This window comes from Cricetulus griseus, chromosome 5, assembly GCF_003668045.3.
Source record: "Cricetulus griseus strain 17A/GY chromosome 5, alternate assembly CriGri-PICRH-1.0, whole genome shotgun sequence".
In the NCBI taxonomy this organism is placed as follows: domain Eukaryota; kingdom Metazoa; phylum Chordata; class Mammalia; order Rodentia; family Cricetidae; genus Cricetulus; species Cricetulus griseus.
The window spans coordinates 183,186,197-183,213,163 of NC_048598.1; the positions used below are offsets into that span (position 1 = coordinate 183,186,197).

Below are 26,967 nucleotides of genomic sequence, written 5' to 3' on the forward strand. Positions count from 1 at the left end.
AAGACATATGCTTGTTGGGCATCTTTGCAGATGTCCTACCCCCTTCCCTTACATTTGATTTAAGTATAAATTTCGTGTCAGGGAAACCATCTATATCCAGCCCCAGGGGATCCAACAGCCTCTTCTGGCCTCTGTGGACACCAGAGATGTATGTAGTACACAGACGTACATGCAGACAAAACACCCATACACATAACATAAAAATAACATTTTTTTTTTTTTTGAGACCGGGTTTCTCTGTGTAGCCTTGACTGTCCTGGAACTCACTTTGTAGCTGAGGCTGGCCTCGAACTTACAGAAATCTGTCTACCTCTGCCTCCCAAGTGCTGGGGTTAAAGATATGCACCACCACTGCCCAGCAATTAATTGCCCAGCAATTAATATTGTTTAAACAAAGCAAAAAGCAACAACACCAGAAAGAATTTCAAGCCAGGCCTGATGGTTCACAGGTCTACAGAGGACACCCAGGGCTACCTAGAGAGACCCTGTCTCAGCAAACGGACAGAAAAGGATGTTTGAGCAGTATACAGACATGCATATCTGCGGGTTTGTTAAGGGTTCTGCTTCCTTCAGGGGTGCCGCAGGACAAGGCTGCTTTATGTGGGCGCAGCCTGGGTCTGAAGGCCAAGGCTGGCTCAGTCAGGCTTGCTTCTGTGAGTCTGGTTCCCACAGTTGCGTCCTCCTGTGCCCATCCTGTTCTCTGCTGGATAGACCCAGCTCTCCACCTTGCCTTCCTCCTGGTTTCTTGCTTTGCTTCTCATTCACGGGGGCTTCCTTGAAGCTCTGCCACTGGGGTGCTAACTTTTTTCCTACCATGTTTGCTCACGTAGTTTTGTGTTTTGTGGTACCAAACATGACACTCAGGGCCTTCTGCACTAGGTGAGCACTCTCCTACTGAGCCATTCCCCAACCCTACTGAGAAGGCTCTTGGCCTGCCCTTTGCCAAGGGTCTCCTAGTGTTTTTGGTTTGTTTTGTTTTTGGAGACAGGGTTTCTCTGTGGCTTTGGAGGCTGTCCTAGAACTCACTCTGTAGACCAGGCTGGCCTTGAACTCAGAGATCCTCCTGCCTCTGCCTCCCGAGTGCTGGGATTAAAGGCGTGTGCTACCATGGCCCTGTTGCTTGGTCTGTAGAGACTGTCCCTGCCCAGTGGGGCTTTTGCGCCCAGTGTGTCCCATCCCTCCATTTCTGCTTGAAAAGCATTGTTTCTTGCCTGTGTCTGCCGTTGCTTTGAGACACCCCATGAGGGCATCTAGTCCTATCCAGCCTGACTCCCTGTCATCTTCCATATGTCAGGAGGCTGTGGACACTTGGTCAAGGACAGGCACAGTCACTACAGTCAGCCCCTCACTCACTGCCTGCTTGCTGCTGTAGGGCTTTGTTCACAAGCACAGACCACCTGAAGGTTCACTTTTTTTTTTTTTTTTTTTTTTTTTTTTTTTAAACATGGTTCTCTCTGTAACAGCCCTGTCTGTCCTCTGTAGATCAGGCTGGCCTTGAACTCACAAAGTGCTGGGATCAAAGGTATGTGCCACCACTGCCTGGCTGAAGGTTCACATTTGCTCTAGATACTTCAGGCAGGAAGGTATGTCACACAGAAGATGAGAAGCTTACAAACCATTCCCTGGCATGGGGTAGTGGCGGCAGCTGCAAAGCCCAGGGCTACTGCTGGCAGCTCTCAGAGTTAGGCTATGTGAGAATGTGGGGAAAGTACTGGGGGGGGGTGTGTGGGTGCTCTGCAGATCAGGGAGGGTGGATTTCAGAAAATGGCTCAGATGCTATGAGATCTGCCTAGAGCCACAGCCCATGTCCTGTTCCTCCCACTCCTGCTGGAACCATTTAAACTGTCACCTCTGGCAGGGACAGTGATGCCATCCCTTCTACCCAGGGAGAGCAGACACTGCAAGAGCAGGGGTTGGTGCCTTGCTGCCAACACAACTTAGCTCTGAGCCTGTGAGGGGCGAGGAAAACTGATCCTCAGTGTGTGGTCTTGAAATTACACAGAGGTAGAAAGTTTGTCTGGGGAAGTAAATATGAAATATCTGTATCAATTAAACTTTATTTCTACTTATAGACTACAAAGCAATTGGCAAAATAGGAGAGGGAACGTTTTCTGAAGTTATGAAGATGCAGAGCCTGAGAGATGGGAACTACTATGCATGTAAACAAATGAAACAGCACTTTGAAAGGTATGTGACCGCACGTCCTCGACTGAATAGACACAGATACCGGTTGGAATCAGTAAGGCATCTTAACCTTAGGGGGAAGCTTGTGTTTATATAAAAGTGAGTAAGCTATAACCAGATGTCCTTGGACAGTTAAGACTGTGATCTAATGTGTTCAATACACTGGGGCTTTTTCTTGTCTAAATTTACAGAAGTGTCAGTGATTAACACCTACAGCATGTATTGTAAAAGTGTGTTATGCTGGGCAATGGTGACGCACACCTTTAGTCCCAGCACTCAGGAGGCAGAGACAGGAGGATCTCTGTGAGTTCGAGACCAGCTTGGTCTACAGAGTGAGTTCCAGGACAGCCTCCAAAGCCACAGAGAAACCCTGTCTTGAAATACCGCCCCCCCCCCAAAAAAAAGTGTGTTATACTTCGCACAGTATGTGTATGGTGGATTTTTTGTTTGTTTGTTTGTTTTTTGTTTTTTGAGACAGGGTTTCTCTGTGTAGCTTTGGAGCCTATCCTGGCACTTGCTCTGGAGACCAGACTGGCCTTGAACTCCCAGAGATCTCCCTGCCTCTGCCTCCAGAGTGCTGGGGTTAAAGGTGTGCACCACCAACGCCCGGCTCTTTTGGTTATTTTATTTTTTAGACTTATTTTATGTGTGTGAGTGTTTGCCTGCATGCATGTGTATGCACCACATGTGTGCCCAGTGCCCGAAGGGCCAGAAGCAGCTGTCGATCCCCTGGAAGTAGAATTATGGAGAGTTGTGAACCACCATGTTCACCATGTTACCACGTTCATGGAAACTGAGCCCAGTCCTCTGCTAGAGCAGCAAGTGCTTTACCCTCTAAGCCATCTCTCCAGGCCCAGTTGTTGTCATTATTATTGTTGTTATTTTGTGGGAGGGGGGGTTGCCTGCATGTGTGTCTGCATTTGTGTGTGCCTGGTGCCTCTAAAGGCCAGGGGGCATTGGGTCTCACGGAACTGGAGTTAGAGGTAGTTGTTAGCCTGCAAAATAGCATTCATCGCGACCTCTTCATTTGATCACTGTCCCTTTTAGTATATGGAGAACCCTTCTTGGAATACACTCAAAGACCACCAGTTTCCACCAACCAAAGGCTAAGATTGCATCTGAGGCTTGTTGCAGAAACCTTTTTGCTTTGCTGGAGCCTGCCTACCTGATGTTCCACCAGGATTTCATGTGTCCTGACTGATGTAGGCTTGAGTGTATCACATGTGTGCAGTGCTCTCGGAGGCCAGAAGAGGGTGTCAGATTCTCTGGAGCTGTAGTCACAGGTGGCTGTCAACCAACTACCTGCTGCAGATGCTGGGAATTGAACCCAGGTCCTCTGCAAGAGCAGCCAGTCCTTTTAACTGTTGAGCCAGCTCTCCACTAATGCATTTTAAAGCACACCGATGAAGGATTTTTTCTGTCCGGTTACAATAAGAACTTCAGGAAGATATTACCCACACTGGAACATGGTATCAGCTAAACTCGTGGGCCACAGTCACTCCTGTGTGAGTCCAGAATAAACCATCTCTTACTTTCTTTGAGGGGAGAGCTGTGCATTTGCATTGACAACCTTTACATTCTTTTTTTTTTAATTTTTTTGATTTAAGTTTATTTTATGTGCATTGGTATCAGATTCCCTGGAACTGGGGTTACAGACAGTTGTGAGCTGCATGTGGGTGCTGAGAATTGAACCTGGGTCCTCTGGGAGAGCAGCTGGTGTTCTTAACTGCTGAACCATCTCTCCAGCCCTGACAACCTTTACATTCTTAAGCAGAAAACAAACAAGAAGAAGATAATAATTCCTAAATTCACTGGGTTCATGTGGTGTGGTGTGCACTGACCCTGGGGCCTCGTGTGTGCTAGGCAGGCACTCTACCAACTGAAAGTATTCCCCAAACCCAAAGTCTCATATCTTAGTAATTTATAAACATAGTCTCCTCATGATAAATAAATAAATAATAAATAAATAAATAAATAAATAAATAAATAGCTGGGTGTGTAGTGCATGCCTTTAGTCCTAGCACTCGGAGGCAGAGGAGGACTGATTTCTGTGGTTTGAGGCCAGCCTGGTTTACAAAGCAAGTTCCAGGACAGCCAGAGCTGTTACACAGGGAAACCTCTGTATAACCTGGAACCTCAGTTCTTTGTTTGTTTTGGTTTTGGTTTTGGTTTTGGGTTTTTGTTTTGTTTTGGTTTTTTTTTTTTTTTTTTTTTTTTTTGTTTTTTTGTTTTTTTGAGACAGGGTTTCTCTGTATTGTTTTAGAGTCTGTCTTGGAACTCGCTCAGTAGATCAGGCTGGCTTCCAACTCACCGAGATCCGCCTGCCTCTGCCTCCTGAGTGCTGGGATTCAAGGCGTGCGCCACCACCGCATGGCGAACCTCAGTTCTATAGTATAGAATCTAGATTGTGTGTAAGGATTCTGGGAGCAAAAAGTTCAGAATATGTTAAAGGTAAGCTGTTTCACAGTGAGTTGGGGGTGGTGCATGCCTTGAATCCCAGCACTCAGGAGGCAGAGGCAGTCAGGTATTGCCTTTCCTTCTCCTCTTCCTCCTCCTCCTCCTCCTCCTCCTCCTCCTCCTCCCTCTCCTCCCCCTCCCCCTTTTCCTCTCTTCCCCCATCGTCATCCCTTCTTCTTTCTTCTGACAGGGCCTCAATAACCCTATAAGTAGCTGAACTCACTATACAGCTGAGGGTCACCTTGAACTCCTGACCCTTCTGCCTCCACACTCCAAGTACTGGGATTTCAGGCATGCATTGTCATACCACTTGTTATCTTTAGTTTGTAAGGTTTGGGGAACTTCTGATATGAACCCCAAATTCTGGCCTTCTAGGAGAGACTAGGGTGGGCCTCTTTCTTAAGCATTTTAGACATGGAATTTCCTTACAGAACACTTTTCAGGGCCCATGAAATGGCTCAGCAGGTAAAGCTGCTTGCTGCCAAGCCTGATGACCCAAGTTCAGTCCCGGGAGTCACACGGTGGAAGAAGAGAGCCAACTCCTCCACGTTGACGTGTGACATGCCATAGGTGCATGTACTTGTGCTCATACACACATGCACACATGTGCACACACGTGCACACATACACAATAGATGAATATAATGATAACAACAAGATAAATCATGTTCTATGGAATACTTCGTAGGAAGCTGGGTTTTAAAAGCATTTAGGGGGCTCAGCAGTTGAGAGCGAGCACTGGCTGTTCTTCCAGAGGATCTGGGTTCAATTTCCAGCACCCACATGGCAGCTTACAGTGGTCTGTAACTCTTAAGATCTGACACCCTCCCACAGACATGCAGGCAAAACACCATTGCACATAAAATTAAAATAAATAAATAAATAATAAATAAATGTGAGCCTGGTGGTGGTATGCACCTTTAATCCAAGCACTCGGAAGGCAGAGGCAGACATATCTCTGTGAGTCTGAGGCCAGCCTGGTCTATAGAGCTAGTTCCAGGACAGCTAGGGCTGTTACACAGAGAAACCCTGACTCACAAAAACAAACAAACAAAAAGCAAAAAAAGCATTTAGGGGGCACTTTTGCCGTGGCAGAGGACGTAAGTGGGTCAGGGGGTAACTCAGCCCGGGATCCAGGGGCAGGTGTAAAAACAGCAGGGGGTAACTCAGCCCGGGATCCTGGAGCAGGTGTAAAAACAGCAGGGGGTAACTCAGCCCAGGGGCATCCTGGAGCAGGTGTAAAAACAGCAGGGGGTAACTCAGCCCGGGATCCCAGGTGTAAAAACAGCAGGGGGTAACTCAGCCCGGGATCCAGGGGCAGGTGTAAAAGCAGCAGGGGGGTAACTCAGCCCGGGATCCTGGAGCAGGTGTAAAAACAGCAGGGGGTAACTCAGCCCAGGATCCAGGGGCAGGTGTAAAAACAGCAGGGGGGTAACTCAGCCCGGGATCCAGGGGCAGGTGTAAAAACAGCAGGGGGTAACTCAGCCCGGGATCCAGGGGCAGGTGTAAAAGCAGCAGGGGGGTAACTCAGCCCGGGATCCTGGAGCAGGTGTAAAAACAGCAGGGGGTAACTCAGCCCGGCATCCTGGAGCAGGTGTAAAAACGGCAGGGGGTAACTCAGCCCGGGATCCAGGGGCAGGTGTAAAAACAGCAGGGGGTAACTCAGCCCGGGATCCTGGAGCAGGTGTAAAAACAGCAGGGGGTAACTCAGCCGGGGATCCAGGGGCAGGTGTAAAAGCAGCAGGGGGGTAACTCAGCCCGGGCATCCTGGAGCAGGTGTAAAAACAGCAGGGGGGTAACTCAGCCCGGGATCCAGGGGCAGGTGTAAAAGCAGCAGGGGGGTAACTCAGCCCGGGAGCAGGTGTAAAAACAGCAGGGGGTAACTCAGCCCAGGATCCAGGGGCAGGTGTAAAAACAGCAGGGGGGTAACTCAGCCCGGGATCCAGGGGCAGGTGTAAAAACAGCAGGGGGGTAACTCAGCCCGGGATCCAGGGGCAGGTGTAAAAACAGCAGGGGGGTAACTCAGCCCGGGAGCCAGGGGCAGGTGTAAAAACAGAAAATCCTGAGTAGAGCAGTATGGCTACTGTGCTTACTCGGGTGCCTGAATGCTGCCATCCAGGTTGGGAAGAGCTGCTCTGGGCCTCCTGTGTACTGCCTGGTCCTCTCACTCATCACCTTTCTGAGGGCTGGTGCCAGTTGAGCCTCTGCTTTTTCTGGTTGTCTTGGGACACATGTTGCTAACACATTTTGAACACTGTGCTGGGTCAAGGGAGCAAGCAGAGACAGGCAGTCAAAACACTCTTGGACAATAGCAGGCTTCCATTGTTGGTTTGTGGGAGAGCAAGTCAGCGCTCAGCCTTCCAGCTACGCCAGCTCTGTGATACTGTTAGCTGTGGGAATTTGCCCTGGCTCCTGGGTAGTATCTTTCATGGCTCAATAAACTTATTTCAGAGGACGAAGCAGAAGTGTGCTAATGTGCTTAGGTATAGCCTCTCGGAGTAACTAGACAACATGCTAAACTTCCCACATGGGAAAAGTTGGTAGGACAGACGCAGCCAGATGACGGGAAGGTAGACATCCCTAGTTTCTTTTGGATACTCAGAGATGGAAGTCTCTGGAACATTGGGTCATTTGTCTGGGTGTGGCCCCCATGGCCCAAAACAGGGTGCTTTCTTGAAAGGGCTCTTCTGTGGCAGCAGCCAGCCTCATGCCCTTGCACTGGTTTTGTTAGGCCTTGAGATGTGAGCAGTAGACACAGTGGCTTTCGTAAAGGAAGGCCTGGTGTAGACTCTCCTGTGGCAGGTAAATGGAATGCTGAGCAAGCAGACTTTCTCCAGGATGAGGAGAATGGTGTCCCAGAACTTTGAAAGGCTGACTTTCAGCTAGTGTGTACTTGTTTAGTTGTTAGTTCTCATAAATGAATAAGTAAATTTCATTTATTGGGGGGGTGGTAGGGGAGGAGGGGAGGGAGAGGGAACTGGGATTGACATGTAAAACAATCTTCTTTCTAATTCAAATTAAAAAACCTGAAAAATTTCATTTATTAATATTAATTATTAATAAATATTTTCAACACAATTAAGATTTTATATATTTCTATGTCAAAAGAGACAACCAAAAATCTTCTTGTGATAATAGATGATAATAATTTTAATGTATGTCCTAAGTGATAAAAACTTGATTTAAGCCGGACAGTGGTGGTGCACACCTTTAGTCCCAGCACTTGGGAGGCAGAGTCAGGCAGATCTCTGTGAGTTTGAGACCAGCCTGGTCTACAGAGCGAGTTCTAGGACAGCCAGGGCTTGAAAAGATAAAGAAACAAAACCTTGATTTGAGGGTTGGGGTGTCTCTCAAGTGTTATTCATGACATGTTTGATTCCCAGCACCAAAAAAGAACCCTTGAATTTTGTAAGCTAATGAAGATGTGTGCCTAATTTATGCTTGATTTCAGTTTCTGATGGGAAAATAAAGCTTGATTAACTGCCTGAAATACAAGTGAGTGGGGTTTTACATTTTGATCATGGGAAATGAGTATGATTTCATACTGTAATTTTACCATTGACCTAATTGTAAATTGGTTGTGCATTTTTGCCTCTATAATAGTATTGAGCAAGTGAACAACCTACGAGAGATACAAGCACTGAGACGCCTGAACCCACACCCAAACATTGTTACGTTGCATGAAGTGGTTTTGTAAGTATATTTGAGCTTGGGAAGTTACCTAAAGTAGAAAAATTTAAGATTGAGTTTCTTTTTATCATGGTTAGATATTTAAAATATTTGTTTTGTAGCTGAGAGACTGAGTTATCACTTCATCTCAATTTTATTTGAGCAAATTGTGTCTAATTCTTAAAATGAAAATGCCTTCATTTTGGTGTACCCATATTTGGAAAGCCTGTGTCTTCAAGGTTTGGCTCCTGCAGCTCAGTCAGGTCCTGATGCCTTATTATAAATTACTCTCTTATGAAAGTACAGACCCTTCTTATCATAATGGATACAGTGTCGTGACATTTTTTGCTCATGCTAGTAGAGTAATTTCTGTAAAGTGTACCTGTGAATTAAGAAGGCAGAGCACAGCCACCGTCCTGGGCCCAACCCTGTCACTGTGTCTGCGTCGTGCCTCTTAACTGGCTGTGCTGGGGAGTCAGGCTGCAGGTTCTAGGACCTGCCGTTCTGTGGGCTGTGTCCCCGGGGATAGAAGCCATGCTGCAGCTTTCAGGGAACCCAGCCTATCAAATTCTTGAAGGAACTCATCTGCCGGCTAAAATGTAGTAGATGTTAGTCGTGGGACAGCATAGTTTAAAATCAAAATGCCAAGTCTTGTCAGAGCTGTGTGGCCTCTTGGCCTGCAGTGTTCTTGGAAGTCAGCCACACCGGGGAGGCCAGCATTCATTTGTGATGCCACAGTGCCAAGGTCTGTGAGTGCAGGACAGGCTGCATGGCAAGGGAGCCCTGCCAGGCAGACTAGAGGTGCCCAGAGCAGCATCTGGGGCAGTGAGTTTCCCTGCTTAGGGTCTGAGTACAATCAGGAGAGGCGTGTTGTCAGTCCCAGCCTCTGAACCACTCAGTTCCAGACCCGTCCCCCCGCCCCCCACGTGAGTGATGGCTCTTGTCTTTGTTCTCTCCTCTAGCAGGCTTTGGGTTTTTGACCCCTCCCATTGTAAGTTATCCTGATTACATCAGAGTAACATAGATCAGTTACAACTAAATGTGTGCTTGGGCATGGTAACACACACGCCTTTATTCCCAACACTTGGGAAGCAGTGATGGGTGAATTTCCATGAGTTCAAGGCTCTATGAGTTTGAGGTCAGCCTGGTCTACATAGTGAGCTCCAGGGCAGCCAGGGCTGAATAATGACGAGACTCTGTCTCAAAAGCCAAACAAAACAAACAGAAAAACTAAACATATGGCCACAAAGCATGCTCTAAATTCATCCCCCTATGGTTTTGCTTAGATACCTCCCAAGCTTTTCTCCTTTCTGCCCATAAATAGTGTTCTGTTTTCATGACATAACTTTTTAAAGATGATCTTAGAGCTTTGCTTTAGAACTCTCATAGTGTTTCGTATTAGTTTTACCTAAATGTTGATTTAAAGTCAAATCTGTGCCATTTTAATAATCTCATAGCCATTATGGTCGCCTGAGAATGCCTGATTTACCAGAAATGTATACAAATGCACATTAAAAGACTTGATTATGTTTCTGATTAAGACAAGAAAAAGTAAAGTCTGCTTTCTTCTGCAGTGACCGAAAATCTGGTTCTCTTGCACTAATGTGTGAACTTATGGACATGAATATTTATGAGCTAATACGAGGTACGTAGAGTATTTTGAAAGGTAACCCTTTCAAATCTTCACGATCTTGTAATGAATGTTTGTGGTTACATATGTGTTACAGTCACTGTAGTGCTATAGTGATGATAGTGACAGGGAAGTGTGCAGTACAAAGCTGCTCAGCTGGGCCCAGGAGGCGTTGTTTTGACAACCTCTTAGAGATGACTGAAGCCACAAGCTTCCAGGGAGAGCCTGTGATTTGGATGAGGCTAATGCTGAAGGCAAGCCCTCCTCACAGGGCTGCACTCTGAGGGTACTTTGTTCCCTGACTCCTCTCTTTGGCATTCTTGGGCTTCCTTGGCATTCTTGAGCTCTTTCCTGGACTGTCACGGGGAAGGACCCCCCTCATTGCATGAGGAGTCTGACATAACTCATATTCCAGATCTTCCCTGGACTCTCACAGGGAAGGACACCACTCATTGCATTTGGAGCCTGACATACCTCATATTCCAGAATGCTCCTTCGTTCCTTTCCTCTGGGCAGTAAAGCACTGTTCAGAAAAGCTCCCTTGCCTGAGATGACCTGTCATGGCCTTGGATGCTTACAGAGGGCCCTGAGGGTGCCAGCAAGCAGAGCTTTGGCCCTCCTTGAGCAGATGTCTTGAGATGTCATGATGAAATGCAACTGTGAAAGCAGTATAGGAGATAGTCTGTTTTCTAGATCACATAATACCTAGAGGACAAATAAAAACAGAACCAAGCAAAGCAGCTGCCAGGCCTGGTGGAACACACCTGTTATCCAGGCTTCTTGAGAAATGGAGGAAGGAAGTTGCCAAGACCAACCTTAGCTAAGTTGCAAGACTCTGTCTCAAAATGTTACAGAAAAAAAGGCCTGAGGATATTAGCTCAGTGGTAGAACACCAGCCTAGCATGTGAAAGGCCTTGGGATCAATCCCTAGTACTGGAAGAAAATAAATGAATGAAATGAATGAGTGAGTGAGTGAGTGAGTGAGTAATAAACGGAAAGGAAAGAAACCGTTGCTGTAGAGTCATGTGAACACTGTCTTTGTGGTGGCCTCTGGTGAAAGCATCAGAGATGATTTAAACCTTCGCCTCAAACAGCTGAGGCCAGACTAAAGACTCCGGCATGTGCCTTGTCACCTAGCAACATCTGCCACCAACATTTTACATTTTTGTTTTGTTTATAGAGACAGGGTTTCTCTGTGTAACAGCCCTGGCTGTCCTTGAACTCACTTTGTAGGCCAGGCTGCACTTGAACTCACAGAGATCTGCCTGCCTCTACTTCCCGAGTGCTGGGACTAAAGGCATGCACCGCCACCACCACCCGCCTAACATTTTAAATTTTAAAGAATCTGTGTAGGGCAGAAGAGACAGCTCGTGACTGCAGTCCCAGAATACAGGTGGCTGAGACAGAAGGACAGGAGTCCAGAGGCCAGCATAGACTACAGAGCAAGTCCTTAGCTACATGGTAATGAGACTGTATCTCAGAAAACAAAACCAAAGAGAGCCTACACATGTCACTCCCTTTGGTTATTTAGTGACAATTCGGTGTATCTGTAGGATACATTCCTAATGTTAGAAGCCTTCTTTTGCTTCCCAGGGTGTGATATATTTACACTTTATATTCAAGGGAAGGAGAAATGTCTGTGTTGCTATGTGTTTAGACATTTGAGAAAGCTTTGTTTAGAAAATGGTATCCTTAATTTCCAATAGCTGGGGGATTGTGCAATTGGAGAAACTGAAGCATTTCTTTCTATATCTATCTTACAGAGACTGTGCAAAACATGCTGTTAGACCAACAGACACTCACTGTTGACATTACCCAGACAGGCCTGTCTTGTCTGCCTACTGTGCAGGGTGCCCATCACTGAAAGTTTTGCAGAAGGCACTTTATTCTCCAAGTGGCCAAGTATGATGGAGACCCAAATCCTCAAATCTGGGTCTATTTTAGGGAGGTGGGAGGGAGTGTGGGGGTGGAGCAGTCAGGGGTCTGTGCACAGGTAATCAAACTTCATGGCCTTTTCTGGGACACAGGAAGTGAGGGTGTCAGTATGGTCTGAAGGTGAAGTTTTCACCCTCCTAAAGTAAGAAAGCTACTCCTGGATGCTGCGACAGGCCCAAGTGCAGAGTCAGTGATCTTCAGGTCCCCACAAAGGAGAGCAGGCAACTGTTACACCATGACCCCCTTGTCAGAGGTATTACCTACAGCAAAACAGTGCTTCAGTTGCCTGCAGGACCTCCAAAATGAGTGACTTTGAAGCTGTCTAACAGCAAGTAGCCAAGAGGAAAGGTGCTTAGAAGAAAGACAGTGCCAGGGGTGTTAAATGTGCAGGGGAAGGACCCAGTGTGTCCACAGGCTGGCCATGCCCAGAGTGGGGAGGACCCAGTGTGTGCACAGGCTGGCCATGCCCAGAGTGGGGAGGACCCTGAGTGTCCACAGGCTGGCCATGCCCAGAGTGGGGAGGACCCAGTGTGTCCACAGGCTGGCCATGCCCAGAGTGGGGAGGACCCAGTGTGTGCACAGGCTGGGCATTCCCAGAGTGGGGAGGACCCAGTGTGTGCACAGGCTGGGCATTCCCAGAGTGGGGAGGACCCAGTGTGTGCACAGGCTGGGCATGCCCAGAGTGGGGAGGACCCTGAGTGCTGCTGGTTACACACACACCCTCTCTCTCTCCTCTCCCCACCCTTACCACCTCAGCAGGTTCTCTCTACATAGTTCTAGATGTCCTGGAATTCACTCTGTAGACCAGGCTTGCTTCAAACTCAGAGATCCAACTGCCTCTGTCTCCCAAGAGCTAGGTGTTGGGATTAAAGGCCTGTGCCACCATGCTTGGCCAGTGGTTACATGATTGAGAATGGCTTCTGAACTTTGAAAGAAACAGATTTATGACGATAAGCACTTTTCTGTAAATGCCTAATAGAAACTTGTGGCCTTTAATGTGAGTATTGAGTTATCTTTCACAGGCCAGGGGTTCTGTTGTCTGCACTGAATCTAAGTTGTTGCCAGTCATACCAGGTACCCTAGATGTTAAAGTCTGGATAAAAAAAAAAGCTGCAGCATTTACAAGACATTTATTTATTTATTTATTTATTTATTTATTTATTTTTTTTTTTTGGTTTTTCGAGACAAGGTTTCTCTGTGGCTTTGGAGGCTGTCCTGGAACTAGCTCTTGTAGACCAGGCTGGTCTCGAACTCACAGAGATCCACCTGCCTCTGCCTCCCGAGTGCTGGGATTAAAGGCGTGCACCACCAACGCCCGGCAAGACATTTATTAATGAAATACACAACACAGTTCCAGAGTTAGTAACGCATGGGGGCAGGTGTCTTAGAGTCAGTGAAGTATAGACTGCTGCCATGGCTGACTGCCCATGGCTGTTGACACCGTGCAGGTGCTGTTCTAAATACTTACAGAAAGACATTTACCCAGCACCCCCACACCCTTGCCTGCTGTTCCCATCCCCACTTTAAAAGTGAGGAAATTAAAGACAGAGAAAAAAGCACCTTGCCTAAGGCTGTCTGCCTGGTAAGTGGTGGAAGTTGACCTGAACTGAGCCTGGCTCCAGAGCCCATATTGTCAAGCTCGCACATGCTGCTGAGAAGGACTGCTGAACACACTACCATTGGCCTTGCTACTGTTGTCTCTGCAGATGAGTAATTGAGGCTTGAAGGATTGATTAGGCAGTAATCCAGGGTAAAGCTCTTCAGCTAGGACAGAGAGCGCTGCCGTTGACACTCAAGTCTGTGAAGCCTGCTCTGTAACCTGGCCCTGCGTGAGCTTCCAGTAAGTCTCTCCTGATTGTTTGCTTGTGCAGATGAATATGGACCTATTAAAAGCACAGGGTCAGTGAAGCTTTTGCTTCAGTAGCAGTCACATGACTTTAATGACACTTCCTTGGGTCATTAGGGCACTCCGTAGCTAAGGCACAGTCACGAGCGAAGGGGAAGTCCCTGCTGGCTCTAGTGGGCTGTCTTCTCGCATTTGCCATGTGCCAGGCCTGAGACAGGCAAGAATCCCAGGGGGCGGAGACTCAGTGGTGTAACTATGCTTTTTGACGTTCAAGACACATAGTCTGTTGCAGAAATAACTAGAAGAAAGTGTGCTGTGGCTGTTTTCCCTTTGTCCAGCAGGTGTCAGGGAAGGCAGAGCTGCCTGGGAACTGGAGACTCCTAGGCTTGCCTGGACCTGTGGCAGAGTGTGAGGAGGGTCTCCATCAGTTTCCTGCCATGGGCTGAAATAGAGGTAGCGACATAGTGGACACAGGATTGCCATGGATGGATGAAGAGAGACAGCCTCTGGGGGAAAGTCCAGTCAGGTGGCTGTGGCTGCACAGTCGTCATGTCCCGGCGCTGCTCCCACCCCCACCAGCTTTGCTCCCAACCTGTCCCCTGCCTCCTTTCTGTCCCCTGCTTCCTTTCAATGCTTGGTCTTCTAAACACCAAGACTCTCCCGTGGAACAGCCAGTGTTTACGTTAGTGGGAGAGGAACACACCCATGGTCAGTGGCAGGGCTGTGTCACTTTAGAGTTGTAGCTTTCTGAGGCTGTGGGCGGAGCGGGCACCCTGAAATGAGGCCATGGCATTGAGAGAGTGACCCGAGCCAGAGTTGACTTGGCTGTAATGCAGTGTTGCATCATTCTCATGAGCAGCTGGGGCTTTGTGCCTCACCACCATGCAACCATGCAGCAAAACTGTTATGCAAACATTGTTGTACTAGGTGATCCCTCCTTACAGGGAGGGGGGAAATGTTGCCAATTCAGCTTCAGCATTTGGCAGTTTTAATTCTACGTTTATTAAGAGGATCCTTCAGTTTTTGTACATATATGAGAAAGAAACAGATGTAAGCTATGCTTTAATACTTTTTGCATTTTTGAATTTGTTTTTATTTGCACACACACACACACACACACACACACACACACACACACACACACACAGACATGCATGCACGTGGATGTATTCAGGTTTTCATGGAGGCCAGAAGAGGGTATCTGATGCCCTGTAGTGGAGCTACTCCAGGCTGTTGTGAGCCACCTGACCTGGTGCTGGGAACTGAAGTTGGGTCATCTCCAGGGGCAGTGTGCACGCTTAACTGCTGGGCCATCTCTCCAGCCCATTAGCTGGCCTGGTACAGTGTTCCTGGTACGGCTTTGAATGTCTAACTCAGAATGACTGACATCCTTGTTTTCATGACCATCATTCTCTGCCATTCAGAATATGGGGGAGACAACACTTGTCACTGGAGTATTTTTTTCTAAAATGATGACACCATCTTATTAGGAATTTTTGTGGTTGTTTTTTAATGGCCTATATTAATTATACATAATGGTGGGTTTCATTTGACATTTTCATACATGTCTATAATGTGTTTTGATCTTATTTGCCCTCTCTGCTGTCTTTTTCCCTCCCCTATTCCTGCTAATCCCATTCCTGTCCCCAACTATCCCCTCTTCTAAGCTGGTCATGGTGGTGCACGTCTTTAATCCCAGCGCTTGGAGGGCAAAGGCTGATGGATCTCTAGTTTGAGGCCAGCCTAGTCTGTAGGGTGAGTTCCAGGACAATGAGGCCTACACAGTGAAACCCTGTCTTGAAAAAACAACAACAATAGAAACAACAGCAACAGCCAGGCGTTGGTGACGCACGCCTTTAATCCCAGCACTCGGGAGGCAGAGGCAGGCGGATCTCTGTGAGTTTGAGGCCAGCCTGGTCTCCAGAGCGAGTGCCAGGATAGGCTCCAAAGCTACACAGAGAAACCCTGTCTTGAAAAACAAAAAAAAACAAAAACAAAAAAGAAACAACAGCAACCCCCCCAAAAATAACCCCCACAAAAAAACAGCTCGCCCCTCTTCTTGTATTTTCTTCTTCTTTTTCTTTTTGGACAGAGGTCTCTGTGTAGCCCTCGCTGACCTGGAACTTGCTTTGTAGACTATGCTGGCACTGTCACATCTTTTTTTTTTTTAAGATTTTAATTTATTATGTATATACTCTTCTGCCTGCAGGCCAGCAGAGGGCACAGGATCTCATTCAAGGTGGTTGTCAGCTACCAAGTCATTGCCGGGAATTGAACTCAGGACCTCTGGAAGAAGTGTCAGTTCTCTTAACCTCTGAGCCTCCAAATTTCACATTTTTTTTTTTTTTTCTCGAGACAGGGTTTCTCTGTGTGGCTTTGGAGCCTATCCTGGCACTCGCTCTGGAGACCAGGCTGGCCTCAAACTCACAGAGATCCTCCTGCCTCTGCCTCCCGAGTGCTGGGATTAAAGGCGTGCGCCACCAACGCCTGGCAACTTTCACATCTTTAAAAACCATTTATTTCTGTTTTATTTGTATGAGTGTTTGCATATATGTATATGTGTGTGCATCAGAGGTATGCTTATTTCTTCCTATGTGTGGAGACCCAGTGAGTTTAGGGTTGTTTACAGGAACGTGGGGGAGAGGCTCTGTACAGTAGCATGGGCACCTTACCAGAAGATTCGCCACTGAACCAGTGTCTCCACTAAGTGCCTCTGGATCCTGAGGGACCCCATGAGCCCATGTTGATGGTGGGACTCTTGTGCAGATAGTCACCTCTGCTTTAAGTAGTGCAGTGGCCTTGTCACGCCTAGGAGACAGCGTCCACAGCACTCCACCCCGTTTGCCTCTTTCGTTCTTTCCCGTCTCCCTTCTGCAATGTTCCCTCAACCTTGGAGGTTGTTTTCTGTGTTTGATCTGGCAGTTGCCTATTGTTAGCACTTCACCTTTGGTTAGGAATTCTGGGAAGTGTGGTTCCGATCTCCTATGTTGACACAGCCTGTGGGTCAGAGCCACGCTCAGCCGTGTTCTTTTGATGTCCTCTTAAGCTCCTGTGCCTTACTGTTTGGCTGGAAGATGGAGAGCTCTTAGTGTCAACCTCTGGAGGTGGCCTTGAGGCTTAACTCGTGTGTAAAATGTGGAGGGCAGTGGCCCCCCACAAGTGTCTTCAGTGACCAGTGCGCATCCATCTCCATCTCGGTCAGTTTGTAGTTTACAGTGTGTGGTGTAGTCTGTGTGCAAGCACCATGTTACAGAATGCAATGTGGCTCTGCCTTCCATCTTCTTATTCAGGGAGCCAAGCCCTGTTTGAGAGGTGAAGAAATTCATTCTCTTCAAATGGAACGGAAACGTTTCCGTTTTCAGTCCCCTGAGATGATGCAGCTTCAAAGCACAGAACCAGGACTGTGTCCTTGACTTTGCCGTGGCTGACAAGGGAGGGCTACCCAGATCATTCTGGCTCTGCTCAGAAGAGGCATCCTACCTACTGTCCTATCTCCTCTCTGGTCCTCAGTTCTCTGACTCTTCTCTCAGAGCCTTCTGTGACACAGTAGGTGCTCCTTGGGTCTCACAGAAACATGCTTGTGTACATACATGCTGTGGCATGACCTATAGGCCTCCAATATGGAGGACCATTGACTGCTGTGCTGGGCCCAGCATGCAACCTCCAAGTCAGATCAGAGAGCCGGGCTTTGATGGAGGACGGGTTTTATGGGAGTGTGTGTGTGTGTGTGTGTGTGTGTGTGTGTGTGTGTGTGTGTGTGTGTGTGTGTGTGTGTGTTGGAGAGCCTGCCACAGTCCAGGCCAGTTTTCCTTCTAATGCCCCTGAGTCACAGTGAACACCTGTCACTGGTTACTTAAGATGTTTTACATTAGTGAGATTGTATGTGACATTCCATTGAGCTTTCTGAGTGACAGTACTCTGAGAATGTAGAAGACTCCAGCTATGCAGATGAGGGAAGTGTCATTTGGGTTTACCACTCACCCAGCAGACAGGAGGTTCTCCAGTGGTTTCTTAATGACCCTTTTCTGTTTGTTTGTTTGTTTGTTTTAGACTGTTTGAAAAGAAGAAACTGGTCAGAAGCAGGCATACCCTGTGCCTGGGAGGGCTGGGATCTGGGTGGGGTGACTAGACAGTGGGTAGTTAGCCCACTCCTTTCCAGGGTGTGGACTCTCACTGTCTAGACCACTAATCTGGCACTGTTCCTATGGTACCTAACTCCCATGAGGACACCCTAAGAGAGCTGGCCACAGTCCCCTGGGCTTGGGTAAAGGGGACTAAGGGATAGCAGAGGGCTGGGTAGCTGATCAGGACTCACGCTGGGAGCCAGAGCTAGGTTCATGTGACCTCTACACACACTTAATGGCATATGTACACATACACATGAATAAACAAATGTGAGTTAAAAAATAATAATTGGCCAGACGTGGTGGTGCAGGCCTTTAATCCTAGGACATGGCAAGTAGAGGCCTACAGATCTCTGAGTTTGAGGGCAGCCTGGTCTATACAGCGAGTGCTAGGCCAGCCAGGACACATAGAGAGACCCTGTCTCAAAAATACCCAAAAGTAAGTAAATAAATAATATAGATAAAAGATTTGGATACATGCATTTGACTGCAAAGTCACTCCCATAAATGGAACAGTATGAAGGCAGGCATGAAGCCAGAATTCCGGGGTGCACAGGACAGAGGGGATTAGTGGGAAGGGGTTCCAGCTAATTCAACTGTCAGAACCAATGTGTGAGCGCAGGACTGGCCCTAGGAGAGCCCACAGCCAGCAGTGTGCAGGAGCTGGGAGGCACCTGCCCAGGCTGAGACTGCACACCTGTGTCACTGTACTCAGTCTGTTTTCTTTATGGAGAAGAAAGGCTTTGGACAGGATCTGCCTGTGTGTGTAGTCCAAGACAGCCTCAGAATTGTGGGAATCCTCCTGCCTCGGGTTTCCAAGTGCTGAAATTAAAGGCATAGGCCACTCTTAATACTGGCTTTTTTAAAATTTCTTTTTCTTTTTGTACTGGGGAATGTACCTAGGGCCTCAGCACTGTAGGCAAGTGATGAGCCTGATGCAAATGGAAGGCAGAAGAGGGTGTCAGGTTATTGGAATTGTAGTTACGAATGCTTGTGCTGGCAACTGAACCCTGGTACTCTACAAGAGCAGCCAGTGCCTCTAACCACTAAGGGATCATCCCCAGCCCCTTCTTTTATTGTTTTAATATTTTGTGTGTGTGTGTGTGTGTGTGTGTGTGTGTGTGTGTGTGTGTGTGTGTGTGTGTGCCCTCGCACATGCGTTTGCACACGTGCCTAAGTGAATGTGTGTGGCCTGCAGAGCCCAGAAGAGGGTGTTTGGATCCCCGAAACAACTGCCCAGTGTAGTGCAAGAGCAGTAAGTGCTCTCAGCTGCTGAGCCATCTCTCCAGCCCCTGTTTTTAGGATTCTAGGAAATTTTAGTGTCATGTGAAACAATATAATAAAAAAAATTATGCTGTTGAATGAAAAGTTAGTTGCACTTAGAGACGTTTTTGTTTGTTTTATTTTTTGAGACATATGTATGTGGCATATGTGGCTGGTGAGTTTCTCTGTGTAGCTTTGGAGCCTATCCTGGAATTCGCTCTGTAGACCAGGCTGGCCTCGAACTCAGATCTGCCTGCCTCTGCCTCCCGAGTGCTGGGATTACAGGTATGTGCTGCAACCCCCAGCTCACAGGGTTTATGTTCATTTCATAAAGGTGTGTGTGTGTGTGTGTGTGTGTGTGTGTGTGTGTGTGTGTGTGTGTGTGTGTCATTGGTAAACATACTGGTCCATCTCCTTGCCTGTACAGGGAGAAGACATCCATTATCAGAGAAAAAGATCATGCATTACATGTACCAGTTATGCAAATCGCTCGACCACATGCACAGGTAGCTGGGATGGGGCAGCTCCCCCGCCAGCGTGCAGGGACAAGGCTCTAGGCGGAGACTTTGGATCAGTGAGGTGCAAGTCATTCTCTTCGTTCTTTCTTTAATACTCAATGCAGAAACGGGATATTTCACAGAGATGTAAAACCAGAAAATATACTAGTAAAGGTAAAAACTTTTATATAGAAACTTGATATCAAAAATAAAGGCAGAATATAAAGTTTTGAATGTATTCTTTTTTTCTAGATTTTTTTTTTTTTTTTTTAGTTAAGTGTATTGTTTGTCTGAGTGTGGGTATGTGCACAAAAGTATAGGTACCCATGGAAGAGCCAAGATTCAAGGCCTCTGGAGCTGGAGTTACAGAGGGTTGGGAGCTGCTATGTGGGTCCTGGGAACTGAACCTGTATCCTCTTGCAAGAGCAATACACACTCTTAGCCACTGAGCCATCTCTCCAGACTCAGAATGTAAAGTCTGATTCACTGGGTATGACTTCTGTCTCAGATAGCTAGAATATATGGTTGGGGTTGAGTTTTGTGGTGCTGGAACAGAACCCAGGGCCATTTTAGACAGACTTTCTGCCCTGGCCTGCGTTAGTAGACCTTGTTTTCCAAGTTTGTAAAAGGAAACTTGCTTTAGCAAGTATTGTCAGCATTACCGACTTTACCCCGGAAAGAATGCAATAGATGGAGGTCGTTTTGCTCAATAGACAGCTACTCCCTGTCTGGAAATGGAAATAACTGTTCTCCATGCTGAATGTCAGCTTGGGAGAGGGAGAGTTTGGAGGCCTGCCAAATTTGAGATATCTCAGACTTGAGGTCTCTTCTGACGTCTCCTTGCTACCCAGATTTCAAGTGTAGCATGCATGGTTTGTCTGGCTTGCTATCAGAAGAGTCCCCTTGAGCCACATGGCTGCAAGGAGCCTGTGTGCCATGAGGCTAGGGAGAACCACCCAGAGCAGAGACCTTGGGAGCTGCTGTTGGAGGGCGTATGTGGCATATGTGGCTGGTGAAGGGACTCATCTGAACTTGGGCACCTTCCCAACACATGGAACTTTGTGTTCTTCCAACACATTCTCCCACTAGATATTACAGAGCTTGTACATTGTGTGCTGTGAGCTGCTTAGATGCTGGGATTTTCCTGTAGTTTGTATGTTTGAAACCGTTTGTGTGACAGTGGCCATAGATTGAGATAGAGCCAACCCCAATCTCTCTCCCTTGCAGCAGGATGTCCTGAAACTAGGGGATTTTGGGTCGTGCCGGAGTGTCTATTCCAAGCAGCCCTACACAGAGTATATCTCCACTCGGTGGTACCGGGCCCCAGAGTGTCTTCTCACCGATGGGTTCTACACGTACAAGATGGACCTGTGGAGCGCTGGCTGTGTGTTCTACGAGATTGCCAGGTAGAGCAGGGCCAGCACCTGAGCCTGATGCACCTCACAGAGTGACATGGGCAGGTCACATGGTGAGGCTGGGCAAAGTACTTGCCATTGGTAGTGCCTTGCTTTAAGCTCTAAGATTTGGTCATTCCTGTTTTCTGCTTGGTTTCTACTGCACTGGGCAGACCTGCAGCAGGCAATTGATTAGGTTTTCATCCCACCTTTTGCCAAGTACTTGCCCTTACTTGCATGGCCTGGGCAGCAGTACCGGCAGGCCCCATGGCAGGCTAGGGCTGGGGGTGTGGCTCGACCATGCAGTGACTACAAGCAAGATCAGAGAAACAAAGCACCGCCACCTTTGACCCTCCTCTGTGAGGAATTGAGAGCAAGAGCAAGTGGCCTGACACAGTGTGGGCAGGAGGCTCCTTCTGGCATGATTGGACTTTTCCAAAGGGTCCAGGTTCAGTTCCCAGCACCCACATGGCAGTTCACAGCCATCCATAATTGTAGTTCCAAGGGGTCTGATGACCTCTTCTGGGCATTCCTGGGCACCTGATATGCACACAGTGCACAGACACACACAGGCAAAACACCATACACGGAATTACAAAGTTTAAAATTGTAAGTTTAGGCTGGGCAGGGGTAACACACTTTTTTTTTTTTTTTTTTTGAGTTACAAACACAATTGAATTACATGACAATCCCAGTTCCCTTCTCCTTCCCTTCCTCCCCTACCCCCCCCCCCCACTAAAACCCTACCTATCGCATGGTAGCATACTCTTTTAATCCTAGCACTTGGGAGGCAGATGAGCTTGAGGACAGCCAAGACACAGAGAAACCCTGTCTTGAAAAACAAATCAAAAACCAAACAAACAAAAATTAAGCTTAAACATGTCTTTCAAAACAGAGGAAAGAAAGGAGTTCTTGGGGCAGGAGGGAAAACCCAGGCCAAGGAGAGAGCGCCAGTCTCCAGGGCAGAGACTTGCTGCATGCATCAGACTTACTGCTGTGGCCTGAGCTTGCGGATGGAGGCCTACCTCACTGCCGTGCCCCTTCTTGTGCCCCTGCAGCCTGCAGCCCCTCTTCCCTGGTGTGAACGAACTGGACCAGATCTCAAAAATCCATGACGTCATTGGCACACCTTGTCAGAAGACCCTCACCAAGTTCAAACAGTAAGTGGGATGTGTCCTGCAGGCTGCCGTCAGTCACCGTCTGGGGCCCAGCCTTTCCACAGCAGGCCAGGGCTGTTGCCAGGACCCCATGACTTCTCTGGGCCACCCACCCATTTAGGCTCCTGCTGTGAGAGAAGCCAACCATCTCTTTTTGGGGACTCAGGGAGCCTCGTTCTTCCTTGAGTCACCAAAAGCTCTCATGGTCTCTCAGGAAGGGTTGGTGCTGGGTTTCGTCCTGGGGAATTTATTTATATGGGACTTGGGTCTGCTTGGGTAAGAACTGTTGCTTCTCAGAAAGGCTGTCCGTGATGACTTCCTGGGGCTGCCAATCCGCAGTCAAAGGGTGACAGTGATGCCCAGCCCTTGCAGCCCTGTTGGAGTTTTGATTTGATGATAGATGAAAGTGAGGCCTGTAGGGAGTGGGGGAATTGTCAGGAGAGAAATCCCAGAAGTCCCATGGTCCAGGGAAGGTCAGTAGGGAAGCTCCCCACTTTGTTTTCTCCTGTTCACCTTTAATTTTAGTCATGTGGGAAGATGAGGTCTCTGCTTTTACAGGCAAGGGGGGCTTGGTACATTTATAGCACATGCATCCCTGTTTACCAGTTTACTTTTTGGAATAGTTTTAGTGTACAGCAAAATTGAACAAGAAATACAGAAACCCATCCCTCGAACAGCCTCCCTACTAGCTAAGAGCAATGTGTGTGTGTGTGTGTGTTTTTAAAGATTTTTAGTATACAACATTCTGCTTCATGTATATCTGCACACCAGAAGAGGGCACCAGGTCTCATAACGGATGGTTGTGAGCCACCATGTGGTTGCTGGGAATTGAACTCAGGACCTCTGGAAGAGCAGTCAACGCTCTTAACCTCTGAGCCATCTCTCCAGTTCCCAGAGCAACGTGTTTTATCCAGTAGTTGAACCTGCGCTGATGGTTGGATCTCGAAGATTGGCGTAGTAGGATTCTCTCTTCGAGTTCAGGTGTTGTGTGTTCTCTTAGCCGATGACCTTTTTTTAAAGCCCAGGTTGGCATCCGACTCTTTATGTAGCCTGGGCTGGCCTTGAACCCCTGATCCTCCTCCCTCTATATTGGAGTGCTAGGCTTGTAGACATGTCTCACTACACCCAGCCTCACTTGCTCCCTTTGAAGATTGTGCAGGGTCCTTAGAGCAGGGTGATGACCACCAGTGCTCTAATAATGGCATGATGATTTATTATCATTGGGCTTTCAATACAGGTCGAGAGCTATGAGTTTTGATTTTCCTTTTAAAAAGGGATCAGGAATACCTCTACTGACAACCAATTTGTCCCCGCAATGCCTCTCCCTCCTGCATGCAATGGTGGCCTATGACCCTGATGACCGAATCGCGGCTCACCAAGCCCTTCAGCACCCCTATTTCCAGGTGCAGAGGTAGGATTTCTGGTAGATTGCCTAGTGATGAGTGGGAAGTGTTGGTTTATGAGATCCATGGAACAAGGAACTGGTCTGGGAACAGCTCTGTCCCGACAGTGATCGTTGCCTCTTGAGACTGTCTCTGTGATGTGTCCTTCCTTAAATGAGGCACTCAGCAGCTTCCCAGCACAGGAAGGAAGGTGCTGGCTGCCTTGGGGTAGACGTCAAAGCTCTGGTAGGCAAGCTCCCTAGAAGAGGCTGGCACACATCCAGGATGGACAGCACAAGTCCCCTGATTTTGCAGTGGCATGTATGCCAACCCAGCTCTACAAGTATGTTCTAGTAAGTGCTCAGTGGGAGGGGCTTAGCAAGGGCAACCAACCTCACACATCTACACACTCTTGAATTCGGCTGTTTGGCCCTTAGGAAGGCCACATACGATACTGCATGGTTAAGATAGCCTTTGTTCCCAGCCCAGATAGCCCTGAGTCTGTCCAGGAAGGGAAGAAAAGCCCTTTTGTAGCTCATGTGGGAAGAAGCATGAACAGCTATTCATAATGGCAGATTTGTAGATGACAGAAACAGCTAAGCTCTGGAGCCGTTATCGAAAGTGGCCCATGTTCTTTTCCTCCCCTGTAGGGCAGCTGAGACACAGACTGTAGCCAACAGAAGAGCTTTCTTCCCCAAGTACCCCACAGTGCCAGAGTTACCCAGGCACAACTGGCCGTTCTCCAAGGAGTGCAGAAAGCAGGTATGAGCTGAAATCAGTGATCTGGGTGGAGACTGGTCTGAGTCGGCCACCACAAGTTGTGGAGGGTGGTGACACACAATCATGTCAGCTAAGGCCTGAATACCGTGCTGCTATGGTCTCATGCTAGCAATGTTCTAATTGCTCTGTGGACTTGGCTTCAACTACCCAGGCCCTTTTTGCCTCACTAGCTACAGACCCACTGCTAACAGAACATGACCTGATGGCCTTGTGCAGATGCCTGTTCTGGACCAAAGCCTCTGTGGTCACACCTGCTTATACCCTGAGATTGACCCCAGAAGGAGGTGCTGAGAAGCCACAGCAGCCCCTGGCTACCATTGGTGAGCATGGTAGGCCAAGAGGAGCATCAGCCTAGCTGGCAGGGATTGTTTTACATTCTTTCTCGTTAGACATGGCAGCTTCACTGTGCAGCCTCTCCGTCTTTCTTCTCACGTATCCGGCTGCATCCTAACATGTGGTACCATTTGCTGAGTTCTGCCAGCTGTACAGTCTGGGGCTAGTACCCAAACTCTACCTGTACACTCATTGTTTAGCCTCTTACCAGTCAGCTGCTTCTCCCACCTTTACCGAGTGTCCATGGCAGCAGCTGATCGCATGGATCCATTGCAGCCAGTGTCTCCCAGAGCTCTGACTGCTGTGTCCAGCGCTATGGACAGCTGTCTCTGCACACCAGCGAGCAGGTGCGCTCGTGCGGTACCATCTCCTGTGTTCCCTCCGGCTTTAATTCCCCATGGCTGTCCTTCCCCAGGGTCCTGCAGCCCCCACAGATGCCCGGGCCCCATGGCAACCTCCCCTTCCTCATCTCCTGGTAGCATAAATGGCCTTCTAAGTGCCCCCTCAGCTGTGGCACCCTTTGCTCTCAAAGTGCAGTCACATCCAAGGTAGGCACTGGTTTCCGAAGGCTAAGCCACACTTGAGTGCGGGCATCTGAGGTGGCAGGATCTTACTCCAGAGCCGCACACTGACTGTTCTCGACATTCTCTTCACATACTAAGCTTTTAAAAATTACTTTAAAACATGCAGCAACTACTGTCTGTGGGGGCCCACACCTTTAACCCTGGCACTCAGGAGGCAGAAGCAGGCAGAACCTGGTCTACATGGCAAGCTCCAGGCCAGCCAGGGCTACATAATGAGACCTTATCTCCAAAGCAAACCAGCAGAACCCTTCTTACCCCTGAAGCTGTACAGAGGCCTGTGGGCCAACAGGGGCTGGGAAGCCATCATTGCTGCAGTGCTGGCAGCCCACCTGCACCCACCCGTCACCTCGCCTCACTGCAGGTTGGCCAGAGCTCAGCCTTGAGGCTGTGCTGAGGGCTGGTACTTGATAAGATCTGCAGAATGTAGGATTCCTGGGAGGCTCTGCCTCTGCCTCTGCTTGTGGGGTGTGGGAAGGCTGCCACATACTCCCAGGTGTCTGCTCACCTTAGCTTCCATCCTGGCTCTGACAGGAAGTTTGATCAGGCAAAAGAGCTTCCTTTGCTTGAGCTGATTCCTGAAGGGGAACTGATCAGTGTTCTGTTTCAAGCAGCAGCCCCTGAGACAAGAGGAGGGCCATGCCAGAAAACAAGGGCCGTCCAGCTTGATGGAGCTGCCCAAACTGAGGCTGTCCGGAGTGGCCAGACTGTCGTCATGTTCCAGCCCCACGCTGCGGTCAGTGTTGGGCAGTGGAGCAAATGGAAGAGTCCCTGTGTTGAGACCCTTGAAGTGTGCTGGGGTCCACAAGAAGGTAGTAGTCTCTCGCTTCTCTGTGGGCTGAGCTAGGGCCTGGCCTCCGCCTCCGCCTCAAGTGTCTGTGGTTCTTCTTCACCAGACAGACACGCAGAAGGACATCAAACCTCACCTGAAACAGTATCACCTGCCCACGATCAACAGGAAAGGGGGCGAATACTGAACAGCACACCATCTGGTCACCCTCTTGGAAAGCGAGGGCAGGCGCCATGGGCAGGCTTAGGACTCTGCAGCTGAGAGTGGATGGGGCACAGCATGACGTGTGCTGGTGGTCGTCACCATGCTTGGTGGCCCAGGACAGCTGCCTAGCGGTCCTCTGTACCCATAGCCTGGAGCCGCGTGTGTTTACAACCCCAAAGCAGCTGTACTGAATGTTCCAGTTTAATATATTTGTAAAACCACCTCATTCAAGGGTTTATTTTATTTTCATAATGTAAGGATTTGAGGGGACTTTAAATGAATCAAAACATAAGATTGGGCATGGTAGCTTATGCCCGTAAATCTAGCACTGGGGAGGCGGAGGACAGGAAGAGCCCAGCCTGGGCTACACAGTATCCCTGCCTCAAAAAAACAAATAAAAGACAGACCAAAATCTCTGTGATGAGTGACTTAGGCTTGGGTGAGAGGCGGCTGTGTATGTTGTACCTCCAGGGTTTTCCCAACAAGATTGGCGGGTATTCTGGGTCTTGTGGCTGTGGTGGCTCACAGGAGTGCTGTTGCAGGCTGTCACTAAAGAAAAAGATATTGTCACAGTGCCTCATCAGAATGGTCTCCATCTCAGTGTGTTACAAGCCACTGTTTTGTGTCAGCTTTCCTGAGCTGCAGCTGGGCAGGCCCGTGTCCTGAGTGAGTGCCAGCTTTGAGTGGTGGCCATGTTGTCTCGATTGCCAGTGCCTAGGCTCCCTTAGGGCTGCAGAACCG

At 48.4% G+C, this 26,967-nt stretch overlaps 1 protein-coding gene across 7 annotated transcripts in view; it reads left to right on the plus strand.

Annotated features, from left to right (window-relative positions):
* Positions 1–26,809, plus strand: part of Mok (MOK protein kinase) — a 34,493-nt gene extending 7,684 nt beyond the window's left edge. The window contains exons 2-14 of one of the 7 annotated variants that reach the window (XM_035445383.1): positions 2,073–2,187; positions 8,093–8,136; positions 8,245–8,334; positions 9,885–9,955; positions 11,704–11,842; positions 19,536–19,614; positions 19,731–19,779; positions 20,833–21,011; positions 22,058–22,159; positions 23,394–23,567; positions 24,189–24,300; positions 25,847–26,044; positions 26,129–26,809. In XM_035445383.1, coding sequence (XP_035301274.1) covers positions 19,568–19,614; positions 19,731–19,779; positions 20,833–21,011; positions 22,058–22,159; positions 23,394–23,567; positions 24,189–24,300; positions 25,847–26,044; positions 26,129–26,209 — 942 coding nt within the window. In that variant the 5' untranslated portion in view covers positions 2,073–2,187; positions 8,093–8,136; positions 8,245–8,334; ... (1 more) ...; positions 11,704–11,842; positions 19,536–19,567 and the 3' untranslated portion in view covers positions 26,210–26,809. Of the gene's footprint in view, positions 1–1,503; positions 1,523–2,072; positions 2,188–8,092; positions 8,137–8,244; positions 8,335–9,884; positions 9,956–11,703; positions 11,843–19,535; positions 19,615–19,730; positions 19,780–20,832; positions 21,012–22,057; positions 22,160–23,393; positions 23,568–24,188; positions 24,301–25,846; positions 26,045–26,128 lie in introns of those variants that run through there. The other 6 variants (XM_035445382.1, XM_035445381.1, XM_027416606.2 and 3 more) reach the window with 6 other exon arrangements.
* The last annotated feature ends 158 nt before the right edge of the window (positions 26,810–26,967 follow it).